A 27790-nucleotide genomic window follows, 5' to 3' on the forward strand; every position below is an offset into this window, starting at 1 on the left:
ACTTTTTAATTGTCACATTGTAGGCAAGTTATCCAACAACATTGTTGAGAGAAAATAAACCTAATGGCATAGAATGATGTTTAGCAGTGTTTTGTTTGGCTTTTTCAAGGGCTTTACGGTCACTTTCATGCTGTTGTCAGTCCTATTCAGATTCAAATTTATACACATTTTGGTTATGCAAAAAATGGGAGTTTATCTATCTAATGTCCCAGAACTGAAAATTGCTAACATTCTTTCAAATATCTTTGTGTTTATTGGAACGAAGACATTTACACAGGTTTGAAACAATTAGGGTCAATTAGGACAGATTTTTTGATGTTTTATTTTTTAAATGCTTTATTGAACATTTCGATATATCAAAACATTGTTACAACAGAAACTTAACATAAAGAAACACTTAGATTAATGAAAAGAGAGAAAATAAAACATTACTATGGCTCGAAACAGACAAGACAAGACAAAAAATAAATAATAATAATAATAAAACAAATCAAGAACAAATAAAGGGGGGGGGGGGGAGTTACACAAATAATACAAATAAAAAAATGACAAATTAAATAGGTTGAAAAGCTTATAAGCAGTGCAAATTTTACAAGTCCTTTGTGCTTTCATATTGGAGGAAAACATAATTGTTTTTAAATACAGTTTTATCTCTTGTAGAAAAACTATAAAAATAGGTTTGCTATTAGAAAATGTACATCTATGTATATAAAATTTACATAGAAGGACAGATTTTTTATTTTGGGAACTATCCCTTTAAGCTAACGTCACGTCAAAAGCGCAGTTTGAGTTTTGCTTTGTTGTAAATAGGCTTGTTCGACGTGATGCGGCGCCCGATGACATCAAAGTACCGCGAGAGTGACTCGGGTATTTGGGTTGGGGAAAGAATTAAAAACAAAATATAACCTACTTGACCTGTAGATGGTGCCATTACACGGGTAGTTTCTGTCACTGTGTTTATTTATGTAAAGAGGTAATGATGATAATATACAAATGATCATCTGGTTCATCCTCTATGTTGAGCTAGTGCCGGCATACATTTGCTTAAAAATATTAATCAATTCAATGACTTGCTTTTTGTCCTCTGTCCATTTATTGTTTACAACATGGTACCTGTAGCCACACCTTCTTAAGATCCCCTGCAAAGGTTCACCCTTCTTTTCAATGTGTTTTTCAATAGTGCGTCCTCTTAACTCACCCCCCCACGTAAAAATCACCAAAGAGTGTGACCAGAACCCATCACCCAGTACACTCAGATATTCCTCCACAGCGTGTCCGTCCCTCTTGCTGAAAGAGTCCACAGGGATGACAAGTAGGAACATCTGTAATCCAGGAGGGGTCAACATCACGCTGTGCAGGATCTCCCGTTTGACCTGTGTCGAGTCAGCCAGTCCAAAGAGACTCCAGCCTGGGCTGTCCACTACAGCCAACCTCACCCCCTCCACCCAGCCATATCTCCTCACACACCCAACGGTCTTCTTTCCAGCCTCAAACTCATTGCGTCCGAGGATGAGATTTCCCAATGAGCTTTTGCCAGCCAGTCTTCGACCGAGGAGTACAAGTCCTATCACTTGAACCCTACGTGGACTGGCTAACAAAGACAGAACTAGAGATGTCAAAATGTGTACAGAAAAAATCTTTTATAAATCTTTTTTTAAATCTTCAGATCAGAAGAGAAGCACCCTTAGTTTCTTGTTCTGATCCGTGATTATATTATCTGTACTCTTTGACAACATTGATACAGATTTAAGATAGCTGGTACATTGTTCATGCCACATGCAAATGTATGAATTGTCTCAAGACTTACCATATGTTGTAACCCTGTTTTCTGCCATTCTTCATTCCTCGATCTAAGTGACCCAGTCTTGGTTTATTATTTGTATATCGGCTAAACAGTTCCATGTAACAACCCAGGAAGTCAGTTCCAAAGTTCACTTCAATATTCTGTGGAAGTCATTTAGTTTGGGACACATATTATGCTCTGATAAGGGTCAAAACTATTTTGTCACACCCAGCTTTTTATTTGCAAACTGTAGGGATGATCAATTTTTCTTTAAAGGTGCAGTGTGTCATTTTTCGGATGATCTGTTCACAGAAACGCAATACAATAAACATAAGTATGTCTTCAGAGGTGTATAAAGACCTTACATAATGCTTCATTATGTTTTTATTATACTATAATGAGCTATTTCTATCTATATACATCACAGGTCCCCTTGCATGGAATTCACAAAGTTGTTTCCGCTCTACAGAGCGCATTTTGTAAATACGTTATCACCTTCGACAAAGAAGCGAAAACTGTGTCAGCCAACGTAGTCCTTTAACATTGGACCTTTACTGTAGTAAAGTGTTTATGAGTTACTACAAACCAACCCAAACTATTTGAATCCTAACACATGCCTTGTGACAACCACAAAATAAATCATATTTAGTAAAATAATGACAAAAGACAACTCGCAGGAAGACCATTTTTACAGTTCATTCTTCAAAAATTTATTCATACATACATATATATATATATATATAGTTTGACTGCCATTGTATGACTCATATCACACTGTCTCCTGATCTGTAAGCATAAATAGATGCCATTCTCTTGCCTTTGTTAAATTAACTGAAAACAGTAACGGGTCATTTTCAGCACCACTGTGTAGTACATTCTCTATATTGCATCATATATAAAAATATACAGATTTTCTTTTTCCAAAACATTCCATGTTGTTCAATGGCATGAAATCAAGGATACACCACTCCATGCTGTCAGGATTATTTCCCCTCCCAGTTCTCTTATCGTACGGAGACGGAGAGCACATTTCCATTCACAGCATTTCAAAGATCAGTAACAGCCACACTGAATATAAAGCCACGCGCTGTTCTTTCGAATTCCATGAAAAACTCCTGTGACTCTTCGACTCAGTCAGGAGAATGAAAAAAAAACAGAGGAGGAGAAAACCAAGCATTAAAGATGATGGGTCAGGCAAGTGGATGAAAAGAATGAAAGTACAACGTGTAACAATTCAGCAACCAGGTCTGTGTCGCAGTTTCTGTAGTTCTTCGGCATCCCAAAAGGGGGCGCCTCAAACTTCATCTCCCAGCATGTCGGGGAGGACAATACTTTAAAAAAAGTTAAATCCAAGACAAAAATCAAGTTAGACGAGTTTAATATTGAGGCGTTCTTGAACAAGAGGAAGGCGCATTTGGGATAAAAGTTCTGTTTTAGTGCATAGAGAGATATCTGTGTTGGATTCACTTGGGGTTATTGCCTGATGATGACTGTGGCACTTCCCCACAAACACACATAAAGGCATGTGTTTACCCAAGACATCCTTTGCCTCTTTAAAACAGTAGTGGAGTTTGAAAGGGCATTGTGTGTATTTCTCCCGAGTGTCCAGTAGAGAGCGATATTCTTTGTCTCATTCTGCATAGCTCGATGAGCCAAGGGAAGCAGCATTGTTTGTCTTCAGCCACATTGGACTCAAGTTCTGCACTTTATCTCCTTCCACAGTCTGTCCTCAGAGTCCAGCTCGCTCATAGAACAAAACGTATCCGTCACTACTGCGAACTTGGCTGGCGGACATTGGCGTGACTCTGTAAATGAAATTGACACAGATGAGAACCTGACAGCCTAGTTTGGAATAACTACACTTTATGTAAGTCAACATCAAAGAATTGTAATTTTTATAACAATTTTGTATTAATAATAATAATAATAATAATAATACAAAAGGCCTAAAATTTGGGAAAAGAAAAGATGGAAAAGCAAACTAATATTTGCAAATTAAAAAATTTAAAGATTAAATACTTTATAGACAAACACTAAAAACCTGTAATAGGTACACAATAAATGTGATATCAAACACATTTTAGGGATAGAAAGTTGGGTGGCCCATGGAAAAAAATAAGAGACAAATCCAATTGTTTTTGTAGATACTATTTGTAGGTAGTGTTTAAGTAAAATCATAATTTATGTTTCATTCTGTGAACTTATGATTTCTACCAAATGAAATTATATTAATTTGTATAAAAGGACAGACCGAGTCAAAATAACTAAGACGATGCAATGTTTGCAGATCTTGAACACATGCATTTTACGAGTTGAATATATGATGGAAAAAGCCTGTTTTTAACCCTTTTCATGTGTCTTTGCATTCTCTTAGTCTTTCACATTGCTTTTGGATAACTTCATGTCATTCCTGAGGTTTGATTCTGTTGAAATTCAACACTCACTGGGTGGGGATTTTAAAATGACACAAAGAAATGCTGATTAAAGGCTATTCATTTTTCCCTGTGCCTGTATATTAAAGAATAGTGGACAGGGTTACAGATCTACGGCTTAAAATGGCTAAATATTGATAATGTCAATATGATCTCTGTCTCTAACAGAAAACATGCCTGAGCGATTGGCAGCATTTTTCATAGTGTGTGGGAGGAGTGAGAGAGTGCGATGGGAAACAGCAAAATAATAGCAGAAGAAAAGGTAGAATGAAGTACTGCTTGTACGATGATTTGTGAAATTCTGTACTAAATCTACCTAATATTATACAACGTTATACAGGACTTTTAAATGTGCTGTGTGTAATATTCAGCAGGATCTATTTATATTGAATGCACATATTGTAGCTATGTCTTCAGAGGTGTATAAAGACCTTACATAATGAAGTGTTATATTTTTATTACCTTAGAATGAGCTACTTCTATTTACATACACAGCGGGTCCCCTTACATGGAATTCACCATGTTGTTTATACAGTAGCCCTAAATAGACAAACTTCTTTACAAAGTGCATATAAATATGTTATCTCCTTTGGCAAAAAATGAAAACATGACAACATCTTAGTTCTGTGTCAGCCACAATAGTGCTTCAAACGGCAGGAGTCAGCCGATGTTTGCAATTTTTCAACTGCACCGCTAGATGCTGCTAAAATCTCCACATTGCTCCTTTAAGTAACTAGTGCAGTATTTGTCACGATCTTTGCAACATTCCCTGTCGATCCCGAAAGTGCAACCTATGCTAATAGAAAAATGAATAGACAAATACAGTTTATTGTGCCTGATCTTTCTTTCTCTTCATTCAACAGTAGTTTTTTCAGTTCTGCATGACTCTTTTCATGGCTGTGTAAATAATGATCATTAATTATGTTATCATTAATCACATTTCAGTGTGATGTGTGACTGCATGTGATCTCTAATGTCGGTGATCACATATAAAATGACTCGTGCATGTATTTTAATGTTGAGTATATGTGACAGACAACAGTCTCTTCACAAGGTTGTAATTGTGAATGATCAGCGGGTCTGTCAGTGATGGTAAACTGCACAGTTTTCAGTACTTTCTCACGTGGGAGATGGCGTCCCTGCTGACATCAATTTATGTTTTCAATTAGTCTAATATGATAGTCTATTCCATACTACATTGTCAGACCCTGGGCTATTGTGTTCAATTTGTGTTCAACAGAACAACAAAATATACAATATTTTTTTCCTACTATAGTAGTGGATGATGTCACAGAACTGAAAATTGCTAACATTCTTACAAATATCTTTCTTTGTGTTTACCCGAACAAATACATTTATACAGGTTTGAAACAACCTGAGGGTGAGTAAATGATTACAGAATCTTTATTTTTGGGTGAACTATCCCTTTAATAAAAGTAAACCTAATAAACTCAAATGCATAATGAATAATAAATCTTCATACAGTAAGTACCTAGATTATTAGGGTTTTGTTAACTAATTCTTATCCACATGTTGTAATGTCAAGCTGTCATGTTTAAATTAATGTTCTTGAACTGGTTTTTCACCTCATTTCGACACACTGAAAGGGAGGTCGGGGATCATGGGCTCAAAAAGGTTGGTGACCACTGAACTAGAGGATACAAACAAGCAAAAAGTAAAAGAAAAGGTACCTGGAGTCATTATACGTGTACCATTCCCCATTTTCAGGATTGCAACAGTATGCTGTATAGTGGCCTCCCATGGTAGTGCCTGAGTGATTGGACACCGCATACAAGTTATACACGGCACCACCTGGAAACAAGAGGATACATATGTTTCAGCTACAGCAAAAGAAACATTCAATGATTAGTTTCTATATTTATATTTTACAAAAAAAATGTATCTGCATGCACAAAGCCTTATGTGACACCACCTTAACTATAACGATTGATACAGAAAAGTCTTTACTCACTGCTTCTGTCATAGGCAAACTCCCTGAGGTCCAGATCTTTCAAAGGGAAGTTGACAAAAGTGGACAGTTTGCTGGTTCTGATGCGAGCTTCTGAGAATCGCTTCAGATCTGAGCGGGGGGAAAGCCGTTAAGGGAGAAAAAACTCAAGACCTCCAGGAAGCCTGTGTCTGCAGGGTTAGAACGTAACCTGTCCGCACATTCCTACCCACACAAACAGTGTACCGATCTAATCTGTGCTTACTGTCAACAATAGCCCTGACACTTCCAATGTGACATCACAACGAGATCGGACAGCATAAGCAAAAGGATACGAAGAACTAAAATTTTAGGAAACTTCTGAATGGTGAATTTCTTTGTACAGCGTCTTCTGGCTTTGCACCTGTAACATGTCTGGATAAAAAGGTGGGGAGAGAAAATGAATACAAACACATGCTCATTTTATTATAATGGCAGGAATGAATGAATAAGTTAAATTACCGGCTTCTCGTCCCCATCCAGCACGTCTTCTTTAGTAAAGAGTCGCATGCAGTCCATTAGGCTCACCTCTCCATAGCCCTTTTAGGCAGAGGAACACTATTAAAACCCCTTCTTCTCTCCAAATGTCCACATTAAGCATTACAAAGTGTGAATGTGTGTGCATGTGTCAATGAACTGACCTTGGAGATAGGTAAGGAAAGATCCCAGAAGGGATCGAACACAGTGGAACAATAGCCGCATTCACTGCACGTCAAAGAGCTCTTCAGCTGCCCTACGAACAAGTCTGGAAACAGGAACAAAATTAGGCTTCGCCATGGCAACTAATGATAGTTAAAGAGCTGTTTGATAGTTGTGTTTACTTACCTACAATTTTGCTGTCTTCTCTCTCTAAATACTTAGCCCACATCTTCTTCCCTTTCTCCTCATCACTAGAAAAGAAGGAAATAAAAGAATAACAATCACAAAACGGTTCAACTTAAGCCATTCAAGGTCATCATACCTTAGCGGACAATTTCAACCATTGCCCCCTGATGTCACAGATAGTAATTTGTTAAGCATTTTATCACAAACAGTTCACCCAAAGACAAACGACCCGCGGTGTAAGTGCGGCACTCTGAAAAGTTGAAATACTTCCATCTCGATGTCGCTACCTTTTTGCGCCTACCGCTTATCTTCATTTAAAATAACGAACTTGTGTGCGCAAGAGACGTGGAATGTGAATCGCACCTTATTCTGCCATAATATGGATTGGTTGAGAGTCTGAAAGGAGGGAAGTGACTAAGGTAATAGAAAAGCATCCTAAACCACCCACACCGATGTAAATAATGACTGAAAACTTACGGCCAATGGTCAAAGTCCTCCATGTTTCCCCGCGGTCGAACGGTGACCCTATTGACTTCATTGTGTAGGCCATCGAGCAGAAAACGCAAAAACTCCTGAGCATCCTGTTGACTGATCACATGACACAATCACGGTCAGCTACTGACTAGAAAATAAATGCACCGCATTACAGCAGACACTGTTTTACATTTGTCAAAAGAAAACGTGAGTGGAGCTGGCACAGTAACAGGGTGGACGCTAGAGCGTTGCTATATGGTTGTGTTCGAAGTGTTTTTATGAGCACTGATTGGTGGTTATCCATTAGCCCAAATCCGAAATAGTCCCCAAGTTCCCCCATTTCCAATTCTGAATAGGATAAGAAGGTGTTTAACAAATGACACTTACTTGTAGCCTACAAATCTAGGGGCGTATCTCTGGATCTGTGTTTTAAACTCAGAGGGGCTGACGACTTCGCTGCTTGAAGAAGTCCACATTGTCTGGATGAGCTTGGCAAATTCTGCAATCACGACAAATAGATGCTTTCAGCGAGCTCATGAAGACTTACCAGAGATAAAGTTCCGACCACTGTGCATACTCACCCTCCATCAGAGCAGTGTTTGTGCGGTTGTTGTTGTTGAGGTCTCGACGGTGGGAGTTGTGAAGACAGTAGTCTCGCAGGCTCTGTGTGTTGCTAAGACACTGGAGGATGGAGTTCATAAAGCACTAGTGAAAGAGAGAGAGAAGTATTTATATTTGTATGTTTACTAAAAAAACGACACCATGTGCGTGCTCGCTGAATAAGCAGCAAAAGCAAAGGTAGTCACAAAACAAGTGACACGTTAGTCTAGACTAGAGTTTCCCAGCCAGACATGACTGCAACGTGTAAGGATTTATTTTTGGTGGCGTACACATACTGTTGCTCGGCAAAAGCAAGCTACGTGAGTGTGAGAGTGTAGAGATGTCGTGAAAAATAATCTAGGCAAATGGAAATAGAGTGTGAAAGTGATATGAAACACTTTGTCCTGCTCAGCGGTGTCAGTCGAATATCATGAGATTTGACAGCTTTGTTCTATTTCTAGAATGTTGCATATGTCAGGTAAATCCTATAACAAAACACAAATGTGGACGAAGTTCCACTAATGGTTTTATTATGAGCATTGGAGTAGTCCAGCCACTGACCGAACCAGAAGTTGACAAATTGAAGAACTCAAAGAAACTCTTAAAGAGGAATAACTTACTGTATTTCCCAGATTACGTAGCCCCACAAGACCCTGGACGCTCTTTGAGTTCTGTAAAATGTAGAAAAGGTCAAATGTAAGCAAAGACGTCACATATCATGCCCAAGACGTCACACATTATGTAAGCCATTAAAATGTTCTCTGTAACATCTCAAAGTCTGTTTCCATGATTATAACCTGTGTTTTTGGTAGAAGTAGTAGACTGTGGCGCAGAATGACCAGTAATCTGGCACAGTTGAGTTGTTTTCCATAGTAGTGAAGTATGTGAAATGTCACATCCATAACTGTCTCATGTGCACATGAAAATTAAAGTATAGTTACTAGTTTATGTGATATGAAGAGCCCTCCCTTTTCCATACATTTTTCTATTTTTTTACATAGACAACTCGTTCATAAACTGATATTTTCCTGGTTTAGTAAAATATAAACAGATGGTTCAGTATATGGGTAATAAATACATACGTTCTTTGAGAATTAAGATTCAAAGTTTTGCCTAAAAATTTCACATCCATAATGCTGTAATTGCCAATGTGATTTGTAACTCAGACCGTCCCTGCCGTGGGACTGACAAGCACCTGGTGTTGGCCGATACATGAGGCCTGCTTGTTAAATAACCAGTTTGAAAGAAAAGGCTCATCCAGTTTATCATACTCTGCTCAGTAATATCAATGCTTCCAAAAATAGCATCCTTTCACACAGGACGTCCGCTCATTGGATGATTTGTCATCGTCACAACACTGATCCTTAGCAGCAGTGGGAGGCTTCCATCTCCACCTCTATTTTTGCAGACACTAAACCAACATAACATGTTAAAAAGGTCCTTACAGTGCCTGTAGCTTTGGTCATCCAGACATCTGCTTATGGCTGCTGTCCTTCTGAAATCTTGTATCTCCATATTTTGTGATTTTTTACATAAATCATTATTATTAATCACTCTTTGTGTTATGGGTTTTGTAAATACAGTATCTAAGCAATACAAATTATTAAACAGTGCTGAAGAAGGCGGGACGAGAGCCGTGAGGCGGGGCTGATGGCGTGAGTGATAGTTGCAATCAGCTGTGCGCGCACCGGTCCTGCATATCTTATGGAGGAGATCAGGAGCTTAAAAGGATGACCGGCAGGACTGTTGACGAGAGGACCGGGCCCGGACATGTTTGTTTATGTTCTGTATGGCCGGCAGTCATCCGTGAGGGCGCTGCCGGGATTTTACTTTCGTGTTTATTGTTTATTTGATTTAATTAAAGTTGTTAAATGTTCGCCGGTTCCCGCCTCCTTCCTTCCCTTCTATGGAACTTGGTTACAAGTGCTTGTCAACATTGACAACACAGTATGAAATCATATAAAAAGTACAGTGGTTTTTCCATTTCCTGAAAAACTGCAAACTTTGATATCTAAGGTTTTGGAAGGACATTGACATATATATAAAAAGTTCTCAAACTTCAAATGGGGAATACAGTTACATTCTGAAGCATGAAAAAGAAAGTTTTGTATAAAGAAGTTCTATTTTTAGTAATGATATTTTATTGCCAAAGCAGCCTATGGTTGCTTCTCAATATAGTGACATGTACACTCTAGTTAATAACCTTTTCATAAGTTTACAACACGTGCATCATCTCATTGTTAAAGGAATATTCTTACTCCCTAGAGAAACCTCTTACAGATTAAGATAGCAGCCAAAATGAAAACATACCGATCTTAAGATGAAATTTTAAATATATTTTTTATGAAGCAGCCTATTTTTATAATTCTAATGAATAGCTACTTCTACGTATGATTCTTAGTCTAAATGTATTTTGACTTACCCCGTTAATATTGTTAATACGGTCAGAGTGATTTACGTGTCCTACTCTAGTCCCCTTCTATAGCATTCCTATTTCCTCTGGGAGCCGGGGAATGCGGAAGTGGGTCACTGTGTACAGTTCAAAAAACTCCCCATTAAAGAGGTGAGCGAGTCTAATCCTGCTTTTATTACAGCTCCCTGTGAGAAGAAAAAGTGGAGCAAAAGCCCAGATACAAAAGAGCTCAGACTGACGGCTTAAATAGTCACCAGCACTGATCCAAATTTAAGATTTTGCTTGACTGTTTTGTGTTTATACACTCAGTGATTTGTGTCAAGTTTGTTTTATTTTCTAAGGAGCCTGCAACCTAGGAAATCCACACATCTTTCAACTGAATGTTAGTCGAGAGGTCTCCTTTAAACACTTTTTTCTACCCTGCCTTACAGTTAGGAAGTGGTGTGGGGATACTTGAATTCCTGTGGTTGCTTAGACTTCCAATATCTTTTTTCTCTAGAACAAAGCATACACAACATACAACAACTTTTGTTTGCCACTTTTACCAATGCTGATGTTTCGTTTGTCTGTTGTCCTGAGGCCATCCCAATGCTCTGACTTGGTAAAAAAACACACATCTCCTGCTTTGATCAGAGTTACAAATGATCTGCTTTTAGCGTCTGACCGAGGACGTATCTCCTTAATGGTGCTGCTAGACCTTAGTGCTGCATTCGACACCATTGACTACAGCACGCTCCTACATAGACTCGAAAATAATGTTCGGTTAAGGGATTAGCTTTGAAATGATTTAGATCCTATTTATCCGACCGTTTTCAATATGTAGAAAGAAACAATGAGGTGTCAGCAAATGGCAAGTCCAGTACGGTGTACCACAGGGCTCAGTCAAAGTGCCTATGCTCTTCGCATTATACATGCTACCTCTGGGAGATATAATAAGGCGACACAAAGTTAGCTTTTACTGTTATGCTGATGATACGCAACTTTATATTTTCTCGAAGCCTCATGAAACACAGCAATTCCATCAAATAGTGGAATACATAGTCAATATAAAAAACTGGATGAGTATCCATTTTTTTATTATTGAACCCGTACAAAACATGAGTGTTACTTATTGGACCGAAAACTGCCATACGTAACAACCAAGAATACTGCTTAACTATTGCCGGATGATCCATAAAACCCTTGTCGTCAGCAAAAAAAAATATTGGCGTTTTCTTCGATAGTACTCTGTCATTTGAGAATCATGTCGCCAACACCTGTAAAATAGCATTTTTCCATCTTAAAAATATATCTAAACTACGTCATATGCTGTCACCATTAGATACAGAGAAGTTAATTCATGCATTTATCAAATCAAGACTAGATTACTGTAATGCACTATTAGGTGGTTGCCCTGCAGGCTTATTACAAAATCTCCAACTGGTCCAAAATGTGGCAGCTCAAGTTCTTACACATACAAAAAAGCATGAGCATATTAGCCTTTAAGTTATATATTTCATCACTCAATATGTTCTATATGTTATGGCTGTTCGATTCAGATTGTAGCTTCCCGCAACATAAAACCAAATTTGTGAGTTCCTCCTCATGTGTGGCCATGATGCAGTGGAATACCCTTCCCACGGAATATATCTTATACAGATTCTCACACTTTCTCATGCCTGACAAAGAGTTGGTTGCTAAGTTAACAAGTTTGCACACATCTCTAAGGTGATATATCTGTCTAAATTTATACTATACATTATTGCGCATAAGATGCTACTAAACTGTTTTAGAGTTTGCTGGAGAAGTAGGAGATAGAAAGTTAATGGGTTGACGGACTCCCTATTTCTGTTTTATTAAATTGTTTTACAAATCTGTTCATTTCTAAATAATAATGGACACTGTTTTAATCATTATTCTGTAAAATTGTATTACTCCAATACAAAAACAATAATCTGTCATACCTGCCCAGGGACTACAGGTGGAAATTAGCAATGTTGTTATAACCTGGCCCGAGACATATTCTCTAGTTTTAACAAGTTTAATGTTTATTTGTGCACTGTCCCTGTTCAAATAAAATAATTTCCATTCCATTTTAGTTTCTAGTTTGGGAATCGAAAACAATCTATTCCTAGCAGCTGTTTTCGATAACTGCTCAATTCCCTGTTTTACTACAGATTTGTATTTGTTATTAAAAAATGGAGACATTTTCAAATGAAATACAATTTTCTAAGCTGTCACTTTTTACATTTATTATTTGTTTATTGTTTCTATAACAAAAACCTTAACCAAATACGTCGATCCTTTCCTGCAATTGCAATGTATCATTAATAATCTTTCTCAGTTGTTTTATTTACTAGCTGTTTTCTAAATAAAGCACAGGTCAAATTACTATAAACTATTTTTAAAGTTATTTAGCAGTGGAAAGCGTTGAAATGGCTATTTGAGATGCACCTTGCCTCGCCTGAAAAGTAGACGAGAGCAGGCGCCTGCAGAGAGGGCAAGAGTGAAAACAGTGCAGGCAAGACGGACCCTTCCCAAATCGAGATGTGGCGTCGAGTGGAAAAGTCAGCAATGGAATAGATCGTGTTTGTGTTTTTCTTTAAATCACACTTTTGGGCAAACTGAATTTAAAAGTGAGAAATGTTCTAAAACTTATATTATTAGACAATTATCATATTAGACAAACTCTCAACCATGTCAAGGCTGTAAGAAAGAATTTAGATATGTTCTTTAACAAACAAATGCTTAATCTTATAACCTCATGTTTACAGTTTCCAGTTTATCCAAAAATCTAAGAAGTTCATTTAAGAATTGTAAGTGATATTTATCCTTCTGGAGAGTTTCAATATTGTGTCAATTCTGTAACTCATTTTCAGAAAACACAGACCATGTTTTCGTTCAGAGCATACTTGTATTCCATTCATGGAAAAAGAGCAATAACTGTGGTTAAATGAGTATGCTGTTAAAAGCCAACAACAAAAAGCCGGAATTTTGTTAGATTTATTCAATAATATAAATAAACTATTAAATGCTTGTTTTGAATTTACAAATATGGATGGATTGAAATTGTTAATTTTTCTCTTCCATTTTTGTCTTTTTTGTTGTTGTTGGTTTCATCATCTTGTTTTGTAATTCTTTTGTTATCTACTTTAATAAACAAAATCTCTTTTCATCGCAGATGAAATCAATGCAATTGAATTGCCGTTGCTTTTAAGTGAAGATGGTTATGAGGACAATATATTTCACATGGGTGTTTTTTCCATATACAAAAGCTACTTCAGTTAATGAACTTATAAATGAAACCCTTAAGAAAAAAGATATTAGCTGACATTCTCGCATAATGAGCATTTAAGCAGTCAGTAAGTCGTTTCCCATCGTGCTTTTCATCAACGCAGTCACTCGGATTTCGTCCAGGCCGCCTCGAGTATTTTAGCACACGTCAGCATGACATCAGAGCAAGGCGGACGTAACTAGGACACATTTCTAACCGGCATGCGTCTTGTTGTGGGACGTTGACCGATTCTGCTCAGAACTAGGCCATCTCAAACGAGACAACTAGTTCAACTTTTGACGCTGCGCCTTATGACCATTACCCCCGCGGCCAATAGAAACGGGGCGCCCAAGCGCGGAAAACAAAATGGACGAACAGCAACTGCGTGTGTCAAAATGTTCGCAACTGCACAACACAAACTTGCGCTTGAGTCGGGATATCAGAGAAACGTTGAGTCATGGAGACGTATGTCAATTCAAGTAGCATGTCAGGTGTTTCAAGTCAGGTAGCTTGCCGCATTAGGCTAACTTCCGATCACAAAATCAATACGTGTGAAGCCACTAACATCAATTAAGCGTTTATTCATACCTTGGCGTGACTTATCAGAAGCCCAACAAACGTGGAGACCAGCAGCGAGCCGGGCAAGGCTGAGTTCTTCCGCCGCATGTCCCGTTTTAAAAGTGGTTAGGCAGTCACAGTCTGCTCCGCTGGAAAATTGTCACCGTGTATGCTTGTCGCAAGCTTGGCATATTGAGGAAGTCCTTCTGTGTTTTCTAAATACCAAAGTTTTGCATCAAATATTTCAATGCACCTTCCCAATCGATAGCGATCCTAGAGTCCAGAGCAGAGAAATGGGTTAACTTCCTGCGGAGCGGCTGAACTGACTTTTCTAAATAAACAAAGACGGACAGGCTCTTCAAAATTCAGAAATACAGCCCACATCTTCTTCAGACATTCAGGTAAGTTCTCAGAGAAGAAGCGAAGACAGATGAGTTGAAGCTGTCAGATGGTTGGCTGAGGAGAGCGCACAGATCCACGTCTTTTCACTACCGCGAGCCCCGCCCACTCGAGCTGAGCGCACGAGGACGTCACTGAGGGCAGCGGGTTAAACATGGCACAATGGCATAGATTACATTTGCAATAATGATGTGACTGGTGACTTATTTGTCATTTTAACCACTGTGAGACAAGTGGAATACGTAATCAATTGAAATACTCCATGCCTACTAAGGGTACAGTGAATCACCACAGAAAGCAAATGCGAACGTCTCCACCTACAAACTTGCCAACCAGAAAGAAAAGTTATTTAGGAGAGGCTAGTTATGATACATTAATACAGTAAGTTACTCGATCCGAGGTCATATAGTCTGGTAACCGGGGCGTAGCACAGAATCTTGGGCCCTGTGCAAAGGCAATGGGTGGGGTCCCTCCACACTATTTTTAAGTAAATTGTTATATTTTTGTATAATACATGAATTGTGGTATACTTAAATATTAATAGATTACCCCTGTATCCCCTTAAACATGAATTGACAGTTTAACTATATTTCATTTGAATTGTGTTTCATTAATAGAGACACTGTGCGATGTAGCCCAAAACATTACACATTTGGAGTCATCGAACACAGACTGTCAACGGGAAATGGAAAACCTGGAGCGGTATACACAGATCTGTTGCGGAGTGATAACAGAATGCCTTCAGCAGGGATGCGAGTCCACTTCACTCATACAGCCTATCGTGTAGTTTGCGGTTGACGAATAACAGAAGTCTGCCGAAGCTTCTCGAATTTAATGGAGAACAGACAAGTTGCACACATGCGCAGTATAGGTGCACAATTGTAAAATAATAATAAATATAATTTAAGGAACTTCAAGGCCCCTCAAATGCCGAGGCCCTATGTACTCAGTCAACCTTTTCCCCCCACTTGCGACGCCCCTGCTGGTAACAACTGGCAACAACCGTGAGAGAGAAACACAAAGTGGAACAAAATGTCTTGTGTGTTTTTGAGATAACCATCACACTGAGCTCAAGTGTCTGAGGTATTAGAGATCAGCATTAAACTTTCTAAGTAACAGAAAGAAGACAGGGCATAAAACACACTAGACTCCAGAGGACATTACAAACAGTTAAAAATATAATCTGGTAGATTAAATGCCATCAATCACAAACCTGAAACGACTGAAGCCCACAAAGTGTAGTAGGACGGTTACATAAATAACAACAATCACAGGAGTTTTCTGTAAGATTTCTACAAAGATATGATATAATATGGTTTTATACAAATTTTGTTTAGTAATTCTTTATATTCCCTTTATTTAATATTTTATTCAAACTAACAAAATTAAAAGGGTCATATAGCGCGAATATGTTTTTTCTGTGTCTTTGGTGTGTTATAAATTGCCCATGCATGTAATAGACACGTAAAATTGCAAAAATGTAAGTGTCAGAACAAAAGATGCATTCTATCTAAAAGCGAATGCTCACCCAGACCTGCTTGAAAACGCCTCATGTAACCCACCCCCGCGAATGTACGTAATTTCGTCATATGACTTGACTAAGACCGCCCAAATGTAAACGCAAGTAAGGTGGGCGTACTTGTAAATGTCATTGTATCGTCGCTAACGCAAACATGTCGTGGAGATGCTGTGTGTTTCGTTGCAAAAATAAAGCCTCTTTGTTTGTCCTTCCAGAAGATGAGACGAGAAAAAACTAACTGTTCCAGAACAGTACAATCCGAATATTCAAGTGTGTGCAGTACATTTCACAGAAGATTGCTTCATAAACCTGGGAGAGATCAAGACTGGCTATGCACGAAAGCTATTGTTAAAAATAACGAGGCAAATCCAACCATTACAACTTTGCAAGGACAGTCTGGCGCTTCAGATTCACAGCTTGAAAGGATAATTTTACTGTAAAAGCCTTTGTTAAGGACTAACGCAAGTTGAGTTTGTCCATGTTGTTTCTTTGTCTGATCTGCAAACGCAGACACGCGCACAACGTGAAAAAAGACAACTCAAGTACTGATAATCATTAATTATGTTCCAACTAGAGGCAAAAAATGTTGTGTTTATAATGGGGTTTGTTGTCTTTGTTGAGTCGGGACGAGACATGGCGTAACACTAGTTGATCACTAACGGCAAATCATTATAACTTTGTGTATAAAAGGTAAAACAGTTAGCTATAATTTTTAACTAATTAACATAATCTTTTTTTATATAACCTTACCAATCCTTTACATCCTGCTCAAGTCTTGCTGGCAAAGTTGATGTTTCGGCTTGATCATCTTTATTTTCAGGATCAGATTCGGGCTCGAATTGAAATGGAAAGTCCTGATGACATTTTATCACCTGTCAGTACAATTGCTTGGGAACATCATTTTCTAAATATGGTAAGAGGTGTTACATTTCCGTCACAGGCTTGCAGAATTCGACCAATCACTACGCACTGGTTAACTGGCCAATAATAGCTCAACTCGCTTTACAGAGTGACAAGCTTTGTAAAAAATCTGCTTGTTTCAGAGAGGCGGGGCAAACATGCACGGTATGTGGAAAATACAGTTTTTTAACCTTAGCTGTGTCATATGACTCCTTTAATTTGTAATTGTAATGCAAACCTCTGCATGCACAGAGTACTAATCCATGGTTACATGCCAACAGGAAGGTGGTGTATGTGGCCTGTTATTGAAATGACTGTGAAGTCAAGTGAGGGACAGGATCACACTGACCATTCAGTCTTATGACTAAGTATGTGTACACAACAAACAGCTAAAGAGGACATTAGCCTTGACACACTATATATGTGTACTTGAGTGTGTGTGAGTAACATTCTGAGTATTGAGAGAACACAGTGAGGGTGAAAAGGTGAATTTGTTTCTTGAAAAGTGTAATAAGACACCTTGAATGACAGCCAGTGATTTTTTTGGATAATCTTGGCTTTTAGCCAAATGACAGTCTGCACCAGGGCATCATCATAATTCAACTACACTAATAAACTAGCAGTGCTGACAAAATAAAAAAAGTAAATCAAGTGACCCGTTAAAATAACTGTTTATTGAGCAAATAGTTAAAACAATATTGTTGTAAATGCTGATAATGCAATAAGTTGTTTGGCAAGCCTTCAGTTTGAAAAAAAGAACTATATTACGTGGCCAATAAGTATTAATAATTTTTATAATTTTGTATTTTAATGAATTGAATGTGAATATGTATACATATATATACAGCCAAAGAGAAAATTAAGAGACTTTCCCAATTTTAATTTAATCAGCATTTCTAGATATATTGGGGCCAGTCCAGTCCAGTGTCTGATGGATTTTAACAAAATCAAACCTCAGGAGTGACAAAGTCAACCAACAGCAATGTGAAGTACTGACAAGATGACAAAACGCATGAAAACTGAGATTATCACATAAAAAATATATTTTTAACTTAAACTAAATACATGTAAATACATATATGAACTTGTTTTCATTGCAGTATCTGAGGTCTGAAAAACTACAGAACATTTTTGACCTGTTTCTCCAGTTTTCATTTTCTGCAAATAGAAAGTTTTATTTAAAAAGTTGGAAAAAATATTGTTAGTATTTCACAGAATGAAAAAAAATATAATTTTACCTAAACTCATAGCTATAAATAGTATTGTTGAAATAAAAATAAATTTTTCTAAAATGTTCTCCTATTATTTTCTACGGCTGTATATTTACACAAATATTAGTACTGTATATAATTGTATAATAATTATAATATTAGTAATTTAAAAGCCTTATTGCTGTGGTGAACAGCACAACATGAATAGTTTCATAATAGTGGACGACATAATGATGATTAAAGTGAAATTCAACACTGTGGTGAGTAAACCTAAAATATCAGTTGGCAACTTCATCTACATAACTTTAAACACAGGAAAACACTGCAGGGACACGCTGTACCCAAAAAGAGAATTCACTCTTCACTTAGTTTCCTCTTAAGAATCTCATTTGAAGAGAATAAGAAGTTCTGGATTGTTATCAGCCACTTCGCAACACTGATGCTGCCAATAATAGGTGCCAAAAAAGTACAAGAACAAGAACATTTTTTATACAGCAGCTAAGCCCTTTTTGTTTCTAGCCACATCGAAATAGACGGGAAGAGTTTTTCAGAACTAGATGAGCATAAAAAGAGGGTGTTTAAGTTAATGTTGTGGAACAGGCTACTAAAAGACCTGTTATATAAAAATCTTGGCACAAAGACTATATAGTAGAAAACGTGATAGGAATTGTTTATTCCTGCGCTACGGAAGTGCAGAGTCCCTCTCTTTGAGACAGACTCGCATCATTAATACAATGCTGAATTAGAAAGTCTGCCTGTGGCGGGGAAACTGTGTTAATGCTAGCTCAGCCACGCAAATGCTTTAGGTAACACTACCTACCATCGGCTGGGAGACCACAAAATAATTCAATGGTAGTCGAAGACTGGGAAAGTAATACTGTAGAAGAGTAGGAGCCTCAAACTCATGAAATTGATTTGGCCAGAAAAAATTGTCTGGATAAACCACAGAAATGTTAGGCCAGGAAAATCTTAAAACATTCTACATACACCATACAGATGCTGATACCTTTCCAACGTACTGCGTATGTACTGTTTGTGTTGTTGTTCAGATAGCTAGTTATAAATAGTGCTGTGACAATAACCGCATTACTGCAGTATTGAGATTTCGACTGCGGTGTTAAGGTTATCACCGTCATTACCACACTTTTGTGTATTTTTTTGTTTTTGCTGGGGTTGGTTATAGGAGTGCATATATAAACTATAAGCACATTAATCATTGATTATCATAATTTACTGTATTCAGTCCTATGTTCAAGGGCTTCTGGTGATGCACCGATATCCTATTTTAAAAACCGAGTACGAGTACAGATTAGTTTTCTGGTACTTGCCGATGCTTGATGCTGTCTGATTTGCACAGAATATTGTATATACATTTTAGGGACACCCTTTAATAAATGCTTTTTGATTGATCAATGAGTTCTCAAATAGTCCCTTAATGAAATAAAGGCGAACACACAAATGGTCATGCAGCTGTATCTTCGCAAGACGTTTGTGTATTTACACGAAACTTGGTATGTATCATTACATGAACGACTTTTTTCCCCTTACACAAGTTTGGTGAAAAACGTTATAAGCTTTATATTGTGCTCTTTATGCTTTTACATCTACTGTGCAGAAACTAATCTTCAGAAATATCCACATGTATTTCCCTTTTGTGCCATTGTTGGGCTTGACCCCTTAATTGCTGCTTGCAGCTATATTTATATATATTATAGTTCAGAATATTTAAGCTTAAGAAAAAAGCTATGGTACAGTTAATCTCAGGTTTAATTGTTGGTTACAAATATACATTTTTAATAACGTTTGTAGCCAGAGATTTTCTAGATATAACTTCCATCGCGTTTGACTAAAATAGCTGCCCATACGTATTGCATACATGGCTGCAAAGAGCCATAATTGCCCTAACTGGACTTGTGTTAATTATACTTTTTACCTAAGAATTGTACAGACGAATTTGAAAGATGTCAATTCTGGTCCAGAAGCACTGTGTATGCACAATGCACAATATACTTACTGTGTGTATTCATACACAATATATATGCATTAATAATAGGAGTATTATGGCAGTTTGGTATAGTTGATGCTGCTCTACACATTAAACAGGTGACCCAATACAATCTGGAAACTTCCTAAGACGTTTATATCACAAGAGACACTTGAAACACAGCTGGATGTTACACATCTCTAAATTTTCAAGTCACTCAGCATAACCCCTCATATGAGTGAAATGCACCCAACAGGGACCTAACATCAGCATTTCATAGCTATACATGGAAACCATCCAATGAGCAAATACACGCTGCAGGCCCGTGAAAGTATTAACAAGACTCTTACCGAAATCTCTCTGACTGGTGAGGTTGAGCGATAGCTGGAGGAAAACCGGCTGCTACTCTTCAGACCACTACTGGTGCTTCCCAGCCCCTCCTGCGTGGAGCTGCGAGAAAGGCCGTAGCTGGAGCGAGTGCTGCTGTACGACTCAGATGTGTCGTTGCCTCGGCTCCTATAGGACTGCTTAAGGCCATTGCTCCCAGAGGTCTCGCTCAAGCTTAGAGCCGACAGGTCGTGGGTCAAATCGCTCTGACTTACAGACTTGCGTCGACTGAGCGAGATGCTGGAGGACATAGATGAGGAGGAGAGGTAGCTGGTTGGAGCAGGAGAGTAGCTGTAGCCACTGTATCCCGAGCCCCCGTTGAGGCACGAGCCATAGCCTTTCACCGGCGTGCGGCTCAGGCTCTCGCTGCGGCGGCCACTCAGCAGATCAGTGCGAGGGATGGGTCGGCCACGGTCCGGCTCTGATGAGGAGCTGTAGTTGCGGGTGCGGCTGGAGCTCAGGTAGCTGGAGGAGGAGAAGCCTGAGGAAGAACTCTTGTAGGGGAGCTTGTCCCGTTCATAGGAGCCCAGAGATGGGGTTAGGGAGGAGCCATATGAGCTGTAGTGACTCGTATACGAAGAGCCAGCATAGCGCTTAGCAGTGGAAGAGACACGAGACATGCTGGAAGCTCAGTCGGGGGGGTGAGGTGATTTCAGGCTGCATGGACTCTGTGGATGACATAACAGGAATGAGAAATTGTGTGTGTTAAGCTGCTCACGTGTCATTCAAACGTTCAGTTATTTTTATGTGAGAAGTTACTGAAAGGCCTTAGATAGAAAATACAATTTTAGATAACAATCTCCTTTCTGCAAATGTCCTATTTTCACCCTTAATCACACTGTGAAGGTCAGAGTGTTTTTCAGCCCTGAAGGAAGAGTATCTCACTTCACTCCAGCAATTTCAGTCAAAATGCAACAGTATTAACACTACCTGTTATAAATTTTGAAGGACTTTGTGCCATGCCCTGAGGTCTCTCCCTGAGGAATTCAGGGAGTAGTACCATGTGACTCTCGTCCCAACACAGCGGACATTATGAGGGGTGCGAATTACGCAACTTTCAGGGGCTTCGTTTCTAAGCACGGGACCTTGAATGAAACTTCAGAACAAAATGATCGCCATTGTTTTCCAGAGGGGCCCGTTTCCTGCTACGAGCACCAAGGACCCCATGTTTGTGTGAAATGAGAGACCCCCAGAGCTGAGTTGTGTGTTGAGGTGGCACAGTCTTCTCTTGTGGAGAGACAGGCTCTTGTTCACAAGGCAGTGCAGCATCTGAATAAATAAAAGTATCTGGTGTTGTTGATCCGTGTTGGGTTCTGAGAGGGCTCCTGTTTCTTTAATCTGTCTCTCTCTCTACTCTCAGTGCAGCGCTTACAGATGAATCAATAATTCAACACATAGATCTGGGGTAGGCAGCAAGCTGGAGGCAGTCCAAAGCACATGGCAGACCAGATCCTAACATGCTTTCAACAGATGAGAACTCTTAAGACAGTTGGCTGCTGGTTTAACATTGTGTTCCCTCTCTTTGCCCAAAAACAACAACAACAACAACAACTAAAACTGTACCCTTAGATGTTTGTGTTTTAATTAATAAATTAAACGGAAACAGATATTTGCTATTATCCATTTGCTAGCAATGTATACATAATGAATATAATATAATAAGAACTTTAACTAAAATTAGATAATGCAGACAAGATTATTATGGATTACTAAAACTATTAAAACCCTTAGATATTTGAATTAAAAATATATAATTTGACAAAATTAGCAATGTTGCCCCAGGAATTAATTAAAAATATGTTTAAATTGAGGCACAAAAATTATTATCTGAATATAAATATATTAAATAAACTAAACCTAATCTAAAACATAAAAAAATAAACATACAAAATAAAATGACAGAAAATTGTCAAAACATTAACTAACATAAACATAAAATTAAAAATATAAATATAAAATAAAATCTAACTGAAAATACTAATAAAACTGCATAAAACTGAAAACAAAACAATAACTCTGAATGCATACTGATAACAAATATACATGTGAATAGTTTTTTCACTGTATGTTACAATGCTAATATTGCTAACATTTCTCACGGACTGTTGATTCAGCAAGAAGAAAAGCGATCCCAGTTTGTATTCAGTATGGGTCTATGGCTAAACTGGGGGAGTGTTTGTGATGTGTGATCACATGGCATGTGGGGTCCGGTCTAAACAGCCTTGTGATGTTTGATAGTCAGGATGGCATCCACACTGACAGATCCGCTGTCATCATGTGCACACGACTACTGCTTCCTTTTTAATACCTATACTCTGTCTTAAATATTAGGAAATCATACTTCTCTTAGAACTCTGGACTTTTGATAACACCTAGAATAACTAAATCCACCAAAGGGAGTAGAGCTCTCTCAAACGTAGCACCTAAACTCGGGAATAGCCTTCCCGATACTATTCGAGGGGCAGACACACTATCCCAATTTAAATCCAGATTAAAGACACATCTTTTCAGCCAAACATTCACTTAATGCATAATATGCTAAATAAACTATGCACACCATGCACTGTGCTGTGTTTTACCTTTTCTGTGTTTTTCAGAATTTCTTATTTTCTCACGTAAAGTTGCTTTGGAACAATGCATTATAAACACTGTGAAAAGCGCTATATAAATAAAATTGAATTGAATTAATATTGCTCGGAAATGGTGAGGACTGCATCAAAAGGTCGATAGAAAATCTAATAAAATCTGTTTAAGCTTTTTATGCTTAGCAAACCGTAACAGGAGGAATCAGATCGGGTCAGATCTTCAGGCAAACACCAGTATAGAGTATTTCACATTCTAACTATTCTGATTTTGAGTAATTTAATAGACATACAGGGCTTAAACCAACCAATATTGAGAGTAAAAAATTCCAACTCATTCATTAAAAAAACGCAGGGATCTTGGCAACCAAAACAACATTAGCGATCAGCATGCTGAAGTACAGCCAGAGGCATTGAGAGAGAGAGTCGCGTCAACTATTGACTCCAATGGAACAGTCTTTACACAACAATGGCGGTTCATGGAGGCTGTCAATACTAGTTCCCGGAAGTTACTAGTAACACATGAAGCTGTGGCTAAATAGACAAATTGAAGAAGACGAAAGTCATTTAATGTATAAAAAAAAGGAAGTAAAGCATTTAAAGAGAAACTTCCTGGAACTATTTGAAGGCTCCATGAATCCCGTGACACACAACATTTTTAATCTCTCTCTCAATGGCTCTGGGTACAGCTATATTTACCCTGAAATGTGAGCAGATAAGAGCCCAGTGGCCAAACGGACGCCTCAGCCACCACCCTCCCCTCTGACCAAAAGAAAAACTCGGTTCTTCACAATACAAAGTCTGCCAAACCAAACTCGGATACCTGTCATATCTGTAGCTATGTATTCTTATAGCTAGCCATGGAAACATAGTTGTTGATTGTCGTCAAGCCAATAGGTTACAATTACAAAACGTACAGGTCACTCGTCCAGCAGGCGTTTAAAAACACATATCTAACATTGGGCTACAATTTAAAATGATGGATCTTTGAAAGATACTGGATAACTACAAATCTTAAATCATATGCAGGAAGTAGTGTGGACAACCTGAATAAATGAGGCACATAGATTTGGTAATGAACTACCTAGGCTAGTGACTATAAAAGAAAGTGAAAAAAATTGGGAACCTATAAAACTGCTATAAAAGTGAAAATACAGAGGCACACAAAACTAGTTTCTCAGTTGTCAACAAAATAACCAAATAATAAGCAATAAACTAACACACCCTCTAACGATTAATTGAAGAGTTTGGTTCTGAAATGAGATTACTCCGTTAAAAAAAATCATGTTATTTATTATGTTATCATGTTTTTATAGCGTTAGATAGCTGTATTTCTTTAGTTATTATGGCTTAAATAAAAATAAACCAACTACAGTTTGTATGATATTAATGGGAATGCACAATAAAAAAACATGTTTTTAGAAAAACTTCAATTTCGGGAAAAAACTCTTCAATTGCAACCCTGTAGTTCTTGCTGAGTGCCACAGGCTCTCTCTCTCTCAGTATCATGTGTGCAAAGTGCACTCTGCTAGCAGGTGGGTGTTAGGTTCAGGGGTACCTACAGTAAGTAGAGCGGTTCTCTAGTTCCAGCGGACGGAAAAACATTGGTGGCAGTTCATAATACCTCACATACGTTGTTTACTGCTCAAACCTAGAATACCACAAAAAAAGAAAAGACATGTTGTTTAATAGTTCTATTGAGTCCATCTATGTACAAATTGTTAAAAAGGCTATTTAGAATAAACAGATGTACCATAAATAACCAAAGAAGAGTACCGTCAGTAACAGACAGCTGAGCAAGCCTGAACAAAATAACTTGCCATATACCGTTATGTATAAAACTAACCGTAGCTTATATGTGAATGTTAAGTCCTAAGGCACAGAAAATATATTTAACAGCGTCTTTAAAAACTAAGCAATGCGCTGCATTCCCAGGCATCAGTTCAAATGCCATTCCAGACCATGGTTACGCTGAGCCACTAAAAGTAAAGAACATAACAACTGATGACTCGAGAATGCCATGCCCTCTCTCCTGCAGACCTCAGAGTGTTGGACACCAGTCAAAAAAAGCTTAAAGTCAAAGAAAAAAGTAAATGGAAGGCTCACCAGTAGCATTTTCCATAGACAGCGTGTTGCTTTGGAGGCTGTAGCCCCAGAATGAGTGGACCAGGGAGGGATTGTATGAGCACAGTGATCCAGAATGCCAGAGATCATATTACTGAGCTGGTAAATATAGCAAATGCCTATGACCTCCGTGGGTCATTCAACACTTAGCTGCATTCCAATTTGTTCTTAAAGGAATAGCATTAACACATTTTATGGGCAGGACTAGTTGTATAATATGAAATATAGTTATTTAAAATACATTTGCATTTATTTGAATAAACATTTGACATGTTTACATACATATTTATTTAGATGTTAGCCATTAGTAATATTACAAATCATACATCATTTTGTTCTAACATTCAGCCACAGAACCATTCCTCATTCAATCAGCATTTCTAGATATATTGTGGTCATTCCAGTCCAGTGTCTGTTGAATTGTAACAAAATCAAACCTCAGGAGTGACATTAAGTCATCCAGCAGCAATGTGAAAGGTTGACAGCATGACAACACATGAAAACTATAATAAAAGAAAATGGAGATTATCACATACAAATATTTCTTAAAACTTACACACTGTATACATGCTACGGCTGTATTGCTTAAAAGTAAATATGAACTAATTTTCTTTGCAGTATTTGAGGTCTGAATAAATACAGAGCATCTTTTGTGTTATTTTGACCTGTTTCTCCAGTTTTCATTTTCTGCAACTAGATGCAAACAAACAATATCGAATTCATGGAATTTGGGAGAAACACTGTTAGTAGTTCACAGAGTGAAACAAAAAAGATCATTTTACCTAAACACACAGGCCTCCTATAAATAGTTTGAAATGGTCTCTTAATTGTTTCTGTTGCCATACTAAAGTTGGGTACAATTGGAAAGTCACGAAAATAATTCTTTGTGGTTTGGTATGTTAATAACTTGTTTATATGGCTTGAATAACAGTAGAATAGAAGTACCGAAAGAAGTGTGCAAAGTCAGGAATAACGAGTCAAAGGACATTGCTGGGAGGGTAATAATGGGAGAGTTTAATAAACAAGATTGAAACTGTTAAGTCCATCCCACCCCTGACCTAACGTGATGCCACAAAAGAAACATTTTGGGTGTGATAGTTACGATGAATAACGAGATTTCCGTTTTGAAAGTAACTGAAGTTGTAGCTTTGGACAAGTTTGACAGACAGTACTTGAGCAGCAGAGCGGCGCATGTCAGCTGATCATAGCTGAGCAAGCCTGAACAAAATAACTCACTGCAGTGTAACAGCGATGCTAAACTTCATCAAGAAACATACATGCTATACTTTATACAAAGTCAATTGTATACCCACATCTGCTGAAAAGACACGACAGTCTGCTAGTTTTCAAATAACGCGACGATACTTTTTAACACATTTGTCCCGAAAAAACACGTTGTATTCATATGAATACAATAACGTTCATTTACGGTAGCGTCTGGAGAAACCACAGCTCGCAGTCTGCCGCTGCAGCACAATGGGACAAACGGATGCCGTGTAATGACTGAAATGTCTGGAACCTTCCAGGAGGCATCAAACGGGCTGAGTGAACGAGCGTGAATGTGCAGTAAGAGCGTTCATAGCGTTACTCACCAGAGTGCGCGAGACCCTCCTCCTTTCCCCTGCCTGCTCCTGGAAAGCCCACCGAAAGTGACTCTCCCTAAGCAGCAGGCCACTTTCAAGTCTTTGCGCCGACGCACGATAATTCTCTGATGATCTTCAGGGGAGAACAAATAAATACCGAGACATTTTTGGCGTTTTTCTGCCCTTGTTATATTCCGAGCTCCTGACTTCTAATCTAATGAACGGTCGCTCACTTTAACAGTGACGTCAGTTCGCTCTTCTGTGAGTTGATTGGTTGTTTCTGGCATCGGACGTCATCCCAATTCCGCCGCCCACACCGTCACCTGGGCGACGTGAACAAACAATTCTTAGGGATTTGTAGTGGCTCTTTTGTATTTTAGGGTGTAATCATACACACAATTAACAAACGTCAAGGCAAAACAGTTACGTTTTAAAATATTTAAGAAAGGAACAATGCTAAATAGGAATATACCGAAGATGTAAAAGCTGAAACAAGAAAACACAAAATGATGACCGTCAATAAAATTTATTGTCCTTTCGAGCCACTCCGTTCAACTGATACACATCAGCACACATGTGGGGAAAACAATGGTATAAATCAGTCAAATATGACTTAAATTTTTAACACATTTATGGTGTGACTGTGCAATTGTAAAGTATTTCAGTGACCATAACAGGCATAACGCATCCATTCCATAAATTACTCTCACATTTATCATCCATATGATGTTTAAAAGCCTTTTTACACGCCCGTCATGATAGTGTCATCCAAGTAA

At 38.2% G+C, this 27790-nt stretch overlaps 2 protein-coding genes across 4 annotated transcripts; both read right to left on the minus strand.

Moving 5' to 3' along the window:
* Positions 1-329: 329 nt before the first annotated feature.
* On the minus strand, positions 330-1948 carry LOC306908186 (GTPase IMAP family member 4-like). Its single transcript, XM_079480840.1, has 2 exons — positions 1808-1948; positions 330-1591 (listed from the first exon to the last, which is right to left on the minus strand). The coding sequence occupies exons 1-2, from the start codon at positions 1833-1835 to the stop codon at positions 1014-1016; spliced, it is 606 nt and encodes a 201-aa protein (XP_079336966.1). The 5' UTR covers positions 1836-1948; the 3' UTR covers positions 330-1013.
* Positions 1949-2454: 506 nt separating this feature from the next.
* usp2a (ubiquitin specific peptidase 2a) lies at positions 2455-27265 on the minus strand. Of its 3 annotated transcripts, XM_079481357.1 has the most exons (14): positions 25414-25508; positions 24870-24958; positions 20689-21393; positions 8722-8772; positions 8083-8206; positions 7889-8000; positions 7505-7615; positions 7028-7092; positions 6844-6947; positions 6665-6742; positions 6499-6577; positions 6188-6295; positions 5907-6027; positions 2456-3588 (listed from the first exon to the last, which is right to left on the minus strand). In XM_079481357.1, the coding sequence occupies exons 3-14, from the start codon at positions 21343-21345 to the stop codon at positions 3513-3515; spliced, it is 1686 nt and encodes a 561-aa protein (XP_079337483.1). In that variant the 5' UTR covers positions 21346-21393; positions 24870-24958; positions 25414-25508; the 3' UTR covers positions 2456-3512. The 3 variants fall into 3 exon arrangements, with proteins under 3 accessions (XP_079337484.1, XP_079337483.1, XP_079337482.1); XM_079481356.1 differs by lacking the exons at positions 24870-24958; positions 25414-25508 and adding an exon at positions 27024-27265; XM_079481358.1 differs by lacking the exons at positions 20689-21393; positions 24870-24958; positions 25414-25508 and adding an exon at positions 14356-14857 and having other exon boundaries at positions 2455-3588.
* Between the last annotated feature and the right edge of the window lie 525 nt (positions 27266-27790).

The sequence above is a fragment of the Barbatula barbatula genome (genome assembly GCF_947034865.1).
Source record: "Barbatula barbatula genome assembly, chromosome: 19".
Lineage (NCBI taxonomy): Eukaryota > Metazoa > Chordata > Actinopteri > Cypriniformes > Nemacheilidae > Barbatula > Barbatula barbatula.

Excerpts from the sequence above, each read along its gene's own strand:
- LOC306908186 (XM_079480840.1), bottom strand. The coding sequence starts at position 1,835 with ATGGCAGAAAACAGGGTTACAACATATG. Across the intron at positions 1,592-1,807 it reads AAACAGGGTTACAACATATG|CCAGTCCACGTAGGGTTCAA; the intron begins GTAAGTCTTGAG and ends TGTCTTTGTTAG.
- usp2a (XM_079481356.1), bottom strand. The coding sequence starts at position 21,345 with ATGTCTCGTGTCTCTTCCACTGCTAAGCGCTATGCTGGCTCTTCGTAT. Across the intron at positions 7,616-7,888 it reads CCTAGATTTGTAGGCTACAA|TCAACAGGATGCTCAGGAGT; the intron begins GTAAGTGTCATT and ends TCATGTGATCAG. Across the intron at positions 6,028-6,187 it reads GTTTGCCTATGACAGAAGCA|GTGGTGCCGTGTATAACTTG; the intron begins GTGAGTAAAGAC and ends TCTTGTTTCCAG.